Source organism: Garra rufa, chromosome 10, assembly GCF_049309525.1.
Source record: "Garra rufa chromosome 10, GarRuf1.0, whole genome shotgun sequence".
NCBI lineage: Eukaryota > Metazoa > Chordata > Actinopteri > Cypriniformes > Cyprinidae > Garra > Garra rufa.
The window spans coordinates 13,898,996-13,910,373 of record NC_133370.1 but is presented as its reverse complement, the minus strand read 5'-3'; the positions used below and the strand labels follow the sequence as shown (position 1 = coordinate 13,910,373).

The following is an 11,378-nucleotide window of genomic DNA, read 5'->3' as shown; positions in this document are numbered from 1 at the left end:
AGAATGTCTGAATATATTTCTAAATGCAAAGCCTAATAAAATGAAGAAACAATAAAAAGAAAAAAAACAATAGGAATCCCAAAGCCCCTGTATATATGTATATAGGGAGATACAGGAGTTTACATGGCATTATACAAGTTTTTATTTTTTATGCCACTAGATGGTGCAATTTTTACTTTAAAAAAATGGATTTTAAATGCTTTTACTCTATTTTAATGTGAAATGTTGTATTTATTGAAAAATAATAAATACATAATTAATTAAAAAATATAATATAAAATATAAATCTACTGGGAAAAAATTGCTCATTAAAACTGTATATATATTGCATAGATTCATAAAAAATGCTCAAAATTCTAAATAATAATTACAAAATATTATTGAACAAAAATATATTTCATTGATTTTCCTGAAGAAAAAAAAAAGTTAATTTTTAAGGCTTCGGTCACTTTTGACCGCGAGGGAGCCAAGTGTGACCCCTTAATGAGGAGGCCCAGAGGGTTAAATGTATTCATATTTGTTGACCAGTAATCTAAATATCAGAGGAGATATTCCATTTTAGTAGGCCTAAAAGTGTTAACAGCCCTGGAATTAAAGGGATAGCTCAACCAAAAATGAAAATTCTGTCATTAATTAACGTAACTCAACCTCATGTCTTAACTCTTCGGTACACAAATTAATGTCACATGGTATCTTTCAGTTCTTTTAACGTAGTATGACCCTGGCTGTCTATGGAGGGGGTCAGAAAGCTCTCGAATTTTATCAAAAATACCTTAAATTTGTGACCCTGGACCACAAAACCAATCATAAGGGTCGATTTTTTTAAACTGAGGTTATTAAATTATCTGAAAGCCGAATAAATAAGCTTTCCATTGATGTATGGTTGTTGTTAGGATAGGACAACATTTGGCAGAAATACAACTATTTGAAAATCTGCAATCTGAGGGTGCAGAAAAAAAGGAAAAAAAAAAATCTAAATATTGAGAAAACCACCTTTAAAGTTGCCCAAAATAAGTTCTTAGCAATGCATATTACTAATCAAAAATTAAGTTTTTATATTTACGGTAGGAAATTTACAAAATATCTTAATGGAACATGATTTTTACTTGATATAGTGATTTTTGCCATAAAACTCTGATCATTTTGACTTAAGACTTTTTTGTCTTGTGGTCCAGTGTCTGATTTGTGTTCTGATGATGAATGAAGGTCTAACAGGTTTGAAACGACATGAGGATGAGTAATTAATGACAGAATTTAAATTTTTGGGTGAACTATCCTTTTAAATTAGTTGAGACTTCAGCGTTAACCACATGTATTTACAGTTGAAAAATATTCAGAAAAATCCAACCATCAGTGGCACCAAGATATGTGAATAAAAGATCAAAGACATGGTCATTAATATCAGTGCTTCATGTATTTAATTAATGTAGGTGATGCTTCATGATAACTATGAATAAAAAACACACAGATGTTACTCTATACTGTATGAAATAATGTTCTTTTTAGGTAGTGCAAAGTGTTATGACCTCTTCCAACCTGCATGTCTGCTTCCTGAAGGCTGAGGCTTTAGTCTCCCTTGCATTACAAAAGGTTGATTTACGAGATAATGAACATTCCTGTAAAACTGTTGTGAACAAATATTGTGTAGCTCACTTTAAACATGATTCAGAGCTCATGGACATCTGAGGAATGAATTCAAAGCGCTTTTTAATAATTAATTGTGAGCCACTGCAGTGTGTTCCCCACATACGCCTGACACTGGTAAATCTGTATGAAGGGGACATTTCAATCAGCGCTTTCTTTTTCATCATGAGAATCATGTATAATCTGGAAGTTGGAATATTTCTATACCTCAGGGACATCACAACCTTGAAGACTTAATAGCGTTAATGCTGTTTGTATGAGTTCTCGCTGGTACCGCTCAATTGAAATTAATTGCGGCCCAAGGGTCACAGTTTCACCACATTAATTAATATTCACACTCTTCCCTAGGAGAAAAGCAGTGGCGATTTATAACGGCTGTACCCTCCTCTTCAGCCACACAAGAGAGGGGCACTTCCTGCCAGAGAGATTGATGTTGGTGCCGTACGCTCAGTTCTCTGGGGACGAGAGAGAGGATGAAACCAGAAACCTCTGACAGAGGAGACCTCACCAGCACAGCCGATTAAATGTCTACAGAACACACACCATCACAATGTTTGCTATAGAAGTGCAAGAATCAGAATTATATATTCACCTTTTTCTACAACGCAAAAGTAAGCCTATGGGTAAGTTCTTCTAGTTCATTATCTCCTATAGGGAAAGAACGAGAAGAATAACAATGTGCAGTAAAACGGTGTGCACTACAAACCAGTGCGCTCATAATTAAGATAATAAATTTAAAAAGTGGTAAGACATACTAATTTGCAATAACAAGCTGCAAAACAAGCTGTTTTGTACAGCTAAAAATAGCTAGACTACAAATGTCCGCGCCTATTCTTACGGTAAGGAAAAAGGTGGAAACACTTCTGGTCAAAAGTTTAAAATAATTATGATTTTTAAAATGTTTTTAAAAGATGTTTTTTTACTCACAAAGGCTGCATTTATTTTTATAAAAATACAGTTATATTGCGAAATATATTTACAATTTAATTTATTTTTATTTATTTAAACAATATTCCTATGATGAAGCGCTGATTTGGTGCTCAAGAAACATTAATTTTTATTATGTTAAAACTGTCTTATAACATCAGGATTCTTAAATAAATAAAAATCTGGGGAAAAAAAGTTTTACGCTTTAAAAATGGTTTTAAAAAATGTACTGACCCCAAACTTTAAAAAAATAACATTCTATGAAATGCAAACTTAAAAAAAAAAAAAAAAAAATCTGGGGGGAAAATTTTTTTGTTTAAAAATGGATTAAAAACCTACTGACCCCAAACTTTTAAACAATAAAATCCTTTGAAGTACAAATGGACATTTTGAGGAAAAAAAGGTTTTACAGTTTAAAAATGATTTAAGAAACTTCCTGACCCCAAATTTTTGAACAATAAAATCCTATGAAATACAAACTGAAATTTGGAGAAACAAAACTAGGAAAAAAAAAAAAAGGTTTTACAGTTTAAAAATGGTTTAAAAACTTACTGACCCCAAACATTTGAACAATAAAATCCTATGAAATGCAAATTTAAATTTGAAATAAATAAAAAATAAATAAATAAAAAGTCTGGGTGAAAAAAAAAAATGTTGTACGGTTTAAAAATGGTTTACTTACTGACCTCAAACTTTTGAAAAATACATTTCTATGAAATGCAAGCTGAAATGTAAAAAAAAAAAAGTAAGAAAGAAAACTGGGGGAGAAAAAAAAGTTCTACGCTTTAAAAAGTTTTAAAAAACGTACTGACCCCAAACTTAAAAAAAAAAAAAATTAATTCTATGAAATGCAAACTTAAATTAAAAATTAAAAATCTGGGGGACAAAAAAGTTTTACAGTTAAAAAATGGTTTAAAAACTTACTGCCCCCAAACTTTTGAACAATAAAATTCTATAAAATACAAACAGAAATTTTGAGGGGAAAAAAAAGTTTTAGTTTAAAAATGAGCAATAAAATCCTATGAAATACAAACTGAAATTTGGAGAAAAAAAACAGGGAAAAAAAGGTTTTACAGTTTAAAAATGGTTTTAAAACTTTCTGACCCCAAACTTTAGAACAATAAAATCCTATGAAATGCAAACTTAAAAAAAAAAAGTCACACTTTAAAAAAAATTCTGAAAAAAAAAAAAAAAAGTTTTACAGTTTAAAAATGAAATTCAAAATGAAATTTGGAAGAAAAAAATTGGAGGGTTTAAAAATGGTTTAAAAACTTGCTGACCTCAAACTTTTGACCAAAATGAAATGAAAAATGAAAAAAAAAATTTTTTTATGGTTTAAAAATAGTTAAATAACTTACTGACCCCAGATACTTTAGTAATAAAATCTGAAATGCAAACATGAAATAAAAATAGATATATAAAAATCTGGGAGGGTGGGAGTTTTACAGGTTGAAAATTGTTTAAAAAACGTACTGACCACTAACTTTTGAGCAATAAAATCCTATGAAATGCAAATTGAAATTTGAAAATAAATAAAATCTGAGGGGGGAAAAAATCTCACGATTTAAAAATGGTTAAAAAACTTTCTGACCCCAAACTTGTGGAACAATAAAATCCTATGAAATGCAAACTTAAAAAAAAAAAGTCACACTTTAAAAAAATTTCTGGAAAAAAACAAAAAAAAAAGTTTTACAGTTTAAAAATGAAATTCAAAATGAAATTTGGAAGAAGAAAAATGGAGGGAAAACAACGTTTTTCGGTTTAAAAATGGTTTAAAAACTTGCTGACCTCAAACTTTTGAGCAAAATGAAATGGAAAAAATAATGTGGGAGGAAAATTTTTTATGGTTTTAAAAATAGTTAAATAACTTACTGACTCCAAGCTTTTGAGAAATAAAATCCTATGAAATGCAAAAATCTGGCATTTTTGATCTGATATATTATCAGGTTATTTTGCATCAATATAAAAAATAAATGCTAGAAAACTATATTGTTACAAAGGATTTCTTTATTAAATCTTGTTCTTTTATCAAATAATCCTGAAAATACTAAGCAGCAGAACTGTTTTCAATATTGATAACAATAAGAAATAATTCCTGAGCTTCAAAAATTGTTGAACATTTTTGGAAAATTCAGCTTTGCATCATAGGAATAAATTACATCTTAAAATAGAAAAATATTATTTAAATTGTAATAATATGTCACAATATTACTGTTTTTAATTACTTTTTGATCAACCAACATAGCCATTGTGTACCTAAAAGACAAATGGTAGTTTAATAAAGCAGGTGAAGTGAAAAGGACACAAGAAGACACACATTTCAAAATAAATTGTTTTAATAATAAATTAAGAGCTGGGAGAGCATGAAGTCTTGGTAAAAGGGGTTATGTTATTTTATTAGTCTTAAATTTGTATCTACAACGAAGGGACAAGCAAAAAATAACCAACAACTCCATGAAAAAACAAACCAAAGAGAGAAAAAAAATACATTATTGAAGCACTTTTGTCCAACCTTTTTTTTTAATAAGCAACTTTTAAATCTAAAAGAAACTTTACAATATAAAGAAACATACAAAGAACATCTTAATTTACTACACAAGACAGAAAGAGTCCCTAAGACAAGGATCCAAACTACCCTAAACATGAAATACAAAGCAAACCCAGGAGACAGACTGCTTTATACTCAATACTGCTTTTCATTCGTCAGAAAGAACAACGGCGGAGGACGTTTTTTTTTTTACTTTCCCGCATCCGAAGCCCCTCCGCACCACGTCTCCTCGCTAATGTTACAGTATCGTACAGCGTCACAATAGAATTACAGAGATGGCCAACGACGTGAGTGGTTTACATACAGAGGACTGGCTGAGGAGAAGAGACCGCAACCTATAAAACACATCTCGAGAGAACGGGAAGGACGCTTCCCTTCTTTTTATTACTTTTTTTTTTAAATCCCAACAAGTTTTTAAACCTTTTTTTTGTGTGTTTTTTCATTTAAATAGATAAAAATCCTTCATAGTAAAGTTTGCAATGTGTGGTCCCTTTTGCACATAAAGAGACGAGTCCTGTTCATGTATGTCCACATAGGCAATGTGTTAAAAGGTGGGCTGCTGTCTGGAAAGTGCAAAGTGAGGACACGTCCGAGAGAGAAACGGATGCATCGTGAGGCTTTCGCCCTCCGCATACGTCCTCCCTTACGAGGAGCGAACGGTACCGCTTCAAACACCCCTTACTTTCCTGTTCTCCTAAAACATGAGCGCTCAGACGTCGTTTACTAAGTAGAGGCTGACAAAACTTTACATTTGCATGATTTAGTACATCTGTACAGAGTCGAGGACAGAGAATGGCGACTCTTTAACTACAAACATGGGTTCTTCCTTTACATAATTTTTTTTGACCCCCAAGATCTCGTAGTATTCATTGGTAGTGACTGAAATATCAAAACATGTCAATGATATCAAAATGCATTTTACAGTATTTACAAACAAACCAAGTAATAAAATAAGATAGACGCTGTATAAATGTGTTTCTCTGTGTACATCGTGTCATCGAGCTGTGGAGAACTTAAAAACAGGTGCTGTGCGATTAATGTGAGTGTATGTAATCAGCAGGAGGATTTTAGCATTTAGCTCTGATATTTACCGGTTCCTTCTGACCCCCAATAACCATTTCACTGAGAGCCCTACTTTCAAAAACACATTTTGTTTTCAGGGATAAGACCACCCAAAAATCACTCGCCCTCATGTCATTGCTAACCTGTGACTTTCAGTGGAAAATAAAGAAGATATTTTAAAGAATGTTGGCAAACAAACAGTTTTGGTTCCCATTGACTTCCACTGCATGGGAAGTCAACTTTATTGTTATCAACATTCTTAAAAAAAAATCTATTTAAGAAGACAGACTGAAGTTAACTTAAAAAGATATTTTGAAAATTGTTGTTAAACAAACACGTTTAGTTCCCAAGATTCTTTAAAATATCTTCTTTAAGATATCCTCCTTAAGTATATTTTGAAGAAAGTTGGTAACCAAACTGTTTTAGTTCCCATTGACTTCTATAGCAGTGTCAAAAACAATCAATGGGGACCGAAACTTTATAGTTATCAACATTCCTCAAAAAAACTTCTTTAAGAAGACTGAAGATTGAAGATTTAAGAAGATTGAAATTAACTTTAAAAAGATGTTTTACATTTTTTTTTTTGGTTCCCATTGACTTCCATTGTATGGCCACAAATTTTAATGGAAGTCATTGTGAACCTAAACAGTTTAGTTACCAACATTCTTTAAAATATCTTCTTTAACTAGACAGAATCAAGATCCTTTTAAGAATGTTTGGAAAATGTTGGTAACCAAACCATTTTGGTTCCCATTGGCTTTCACTTTATGGCCAAAAGTCACAATGGAACTCAATGGGAACCAAAACAGTTTAGTTACCAACATTCTTTAAAATATCTTCTTTAACTAGACAGAATCAAGATCTTCTTTAAGAATTTTTTGAAAATGTTGGTAACTAAACTGTTTCGGTTCCCACTGGCTTCCACTGTATGGCCAAAAGTCACAATGGAACTCAATGGGAACCAAAACAGTTTAGTTACCAACATTCATCAAAATATCTTCTTTAACTAGACATAATCAAGATCCTTTTAAGAATGTTTGGAAAATGTTGGTAACCAAACCAGTTTAGTTCCCATTGGCTTTCACTTTATGGCCAAAAGTCACAATGGAACTCAATGGGAACCAAAACAGTTTAGTTACCAACATTCTTTAAAATATCTTCTTTAACTAGACAGAATCAAGATCTTCTTTAAGAATTTTTTGAAAATGTTGGTAACCAAACTGTTTCGGTTCCCACTGGCTTCCACTGTATGGCCAAAAGTCACAATGGAACTCAATGGGAACCAAAATAGTTTAGTTACCAACATTCTTCAAAATATCTTCTTTAACAAGATACATTAAAAAATCTTTTTGAAGAATATTTTGAAGAATGTTGACAACCAAACTGTTTCAGTTCCTATTGACTTCCATTGCATGGGCAAAACTTACAAAGTCAAAGGGGACCAAAACTTTTAGTTACCAACATTCTTCAAAAAAGTCTTCTTTGAAAAGACAGACTTTTGTTATCAAAATAGTTTTGGTTCCCATTGATTTCCACTGTATAAACAAAAATTATAATGTAAGTCAGTGGGGACTGAAACAGTTTAGTTACCAACATTCTTCAAAATATCTTGTTTAACAAGCAAGAATAAAATATCTTCTTTACGAATATTTTGAAGTATGTTGGTAACCAAACAGTTTTGGTTCCCATTGACTTCTATTGAAAGCAGGGTTGCCAGGTTTTCACAAAAAAAATCCACCCAATTGCTACTCAAAACTAGCCGTTAAAAATCGAAAAAACTTTTCAGGGGTCCACTGGTAGAATTCGCATTCCAGGGGATAAATATCAATATCACATTATTGGGGTTGCTTCAACCCACAGACATGAAAAACAACCTGTGGCAAAAGTGTTAAAATAGCCAAATTCCATGGGAAATCGCGGTCTGGGCAACACTTAAGTTAGTATAAAAAATTTACTCGAAGATAATGTGGACTGAAACAGTTTAGTTACCAATATTCTTCAAAATATCTTCTGTAACAAGACAGAATCAAGATTCTTTGAGAACAGTTTTAATTCTCATTGACTTCCATCATATGGCCAAAAATTACAATGGAGGTCCATGGGAACTAAAACAGTTTAGTTACCAACATTCTTCAAAATATCTTCAACAAGATGGACTGTAGATCATCTTTAAGAATATTTTGTAGAATGTGATTAACCAAAATGTTTCGGTTCCCATTGGCTTCCACTGTATAGCCAAAAATTACAATGGAAGTCAATGGGAACCAAAACAGTTTAGTTACCAACATTTTTCAAGATCTTCTTTAAGAATATTTTGAGGAATGTTGGTAACCAAACAGTTTAGATTCCAATTGGCTTCCACTGCATGGCCAAAAATTACAATGGAAGTCAAACATTTTAGGTTCCCATTGATGTCCACTGTATGGCCAACAATTACAATGGAAGTTAATGGTAACCAAAACAGTTTAGTAACCAACATTCTTCAGAATATCTTCTTTAACAAGATAGTCTTGAAGAAAGTTGGTAACCAAAAAGTTTAAGTTCCTATTGACTTGGGACATAAATTACAATGGAAGTCAATGGCAATTGAAACTCTTTAGTTAGAAAGTCACAGTTTTGGAACAACATGATTTAACAATGACAGAATTTTCATTTTTGGGTGGACCATACCTTTAAAAGACAGACAGAAAATTCACCCAATGCAAAAGACAATACAAAGAAAATGCACATTTAGTTCATATATCCCCTCATCTCATAAGCTCAGAAAAATAAGTTCTGGATGTGGCTGACATCATGTTTTTGAAGACGATTAGAAATACGGAACACAATGTGTTTGAGAAAGAGGGCTCTATTCCCACACCTAAAAAAACTCCAGTATGATGAGCACCGAGCCAACAGGAACCTCATTTGTAATGTCTTGTGACTAGAGACACCCTGTTCAGATTCATGCAGAAGGAAAGCATGTGGGTCTCTGGCGAGGGACAGAACGATACAAATCTTCAGGAGGTATCTTAGACTGGCATATTTACATGTGTACAATATGTCCTGACGGGTCGCATGCGAGACGTGTGCACGACAAATCAACTCATGAACATAAAACAACAAATAAATAAGTTGTGAATCACGGCGAGCAGACATATGTCACGTGTTTGAGTCAAGTTTAGCACTATAACCGCGTGTTTTCGGCTCTGGTATGACATCACTTCCTCTCTACAGATTCCAAAACGTGTTGTCGGATGCACAGGCTGGTCTGAGGAGGTTAAAGTCGCTGCTGGTTTGGGCCTCGCGCCTCTCGGCCTCAGACGTTCACTCAACAGGGACGATGAAACTACACTTCCTGTATATAGATGTATACTAGAGACGTAGAAGAAAAGGTACGGCTACCTTTTGAATCTGCGGGAGGTAAGACTTCACAGCAAACACAAACTTAGTGTAGACTTCCTGCAAAAGTCACGCCACTGTTATTGTGCATTATGGATGTGTGCTTTTTTCTGTCGAATTTGTGGTTTACATACAATGTGCCCCTTTCAAAAAATAAAAGATAAAAACCTAATCAATAACCATCATTACAATATTAATAAAAATAAAATCAACAATTGATAATAATACAATACATACACAGAATAATGAAAACGTTCATTGCCGAACCCATCGTGATGAGTTTCCTCTTGCATTTACACAATAGAATGGAGGAAAAAGGTGCAGATATTTTCCACTGTAAAAACGACTGCATCCATTCAAGATTAAAAAAAAAACAATCAAAAAAGTGGAGTGAGTTCATAAAGATCATAAAGTGAGCAGCCCGGTGAGTTGTGTGTCTGCTCAAACACACACCTGCCTTCCTGTGTGTGTGTGTGTGTGTGTGTGTGTGTGTCTTCAGCCCCGTTAATGTCCTGAACCAGAGAGGAAGTCCGGGAGGCAGGGAGATTCAGTCAACAAGCTCTTCCTGTGGCTCTGGGACTGTTTCCTGTTGCCAGTGGCCATTTTGCACAAGCTGGGATGGGCCACTTTCATGTGAGTCCTCTGCTCGTGGGGCATCCCAGAAGGCTGTGCAGAAAAAGCCAGAGTTCCGTGGACAGAGGGTGCCGGGGGTTGATCGGGGGTTAAAAAAAAATAAGGAACGGGGCGGTCGGAGGGGGTTTGAAAACGAAACGAGAAAGAAAACCCCAAATAAAACAATAAAACAAGAAGAAATCACACACTCATCGTCATGTTGGGTGAATACTGGAAAGAGACAAAGGGGAGATCATGAGAACGCCACACAGAGCAAATACAAGATGGTTATGTCAACACCGTCCCAAAATACAGCAAGAAGTTGCGTGATTTTGTCGACAAGGCAGTAACTAAAGGACAGACAACTTGGAAATAAATACCCTGAAGTGTCTGTCCAGGAAACTGCTGGTCTTTTATAACGAAAGCCATTTCCAGCACTCACTCTTGGACTGAATCAATAACACTTACAAATCACTTAGATTTTTTATTTTTTATTTTGATTTGATATTTGGTCTATTATAAGTAACATGGGGCCTTCTGAGTGCCTGCTGGGCGGAGCCACACTACCGTTCAAAAGTTTGGGGTCAGAGAGATTTTTAAATCTGCTTTTATTTGATGAAATAAAGTAAAACTGTAATATTGTATAATATTATTAGTCTTTTCTATTTGAATACATATTTTAAAATGTAATTTATTCCTGTGATGGCAAAGCAACCATTACTCCAGTCTTTACGATCAGTGTCACATGATTCTTTAGAAATCATACTAATATGCTGTTTGATGGTAAAAAAACATGTTTTTATTATAAACATATAAAAGTGCTGTCAATCGATTAAAAAAATAACTATTTAATCACGATTAATCACACCTAGCATTAAAGAATCTCACTTCCAGAACAAAAATGTACAGATAATTTGCTCACCGCCTTGTCTTCAAAGATGTTCATGTTTTTCTTTCTTCAGTCGACAAGAAATTATGTTTTTTGAGTGGATTTCTATGGTGCCCTCGAGTTTGAACTTCCAAAATGCAGTTTAATTGCAGCTTCAAAGGACTCCAAATGATCTCAGCCCAGGAAGAAGGGTCTTATCTAGCGAAACGAACGTTATTTTATAAATAAATGGACAATTTATATACTTTTTAACCTCAAATGCTCGTCTTATCTAGCTCTGTGTGAACTCTGTGTATTCCAGTTCAAGACAGTTAG

General features: G+C 33.5%; 1 protein-coding gene across 2 annotated transcripts in view; it reads right to left on the bottom strand.

The window, feature by feature from the left end:
- Positions 1-4,942: 4,942 nt before the first annotated feature.
- The window catches only part of LOC141344342 (single-stranded DNA-binding protein 2), a 29,238-nt gene continuing 22,802 nt past the window's right edge, over positions 4,943-11,378 (bottom strand). For both annotated transcript variants that reach the window (XM_073849214.1, XM_073849215.1), the window contains one exon: positions 4,943-10,405. In XM_073849214.1, coding sequence (XP_073705315.1) covers positions 10,376-10,405 — 30 coding nt within the window. In that variant the 3' untranslated portion in view covers positions 4,943-10,375. The remainder of the gene's footprint in view (positions 10,406-11,378) is intronic.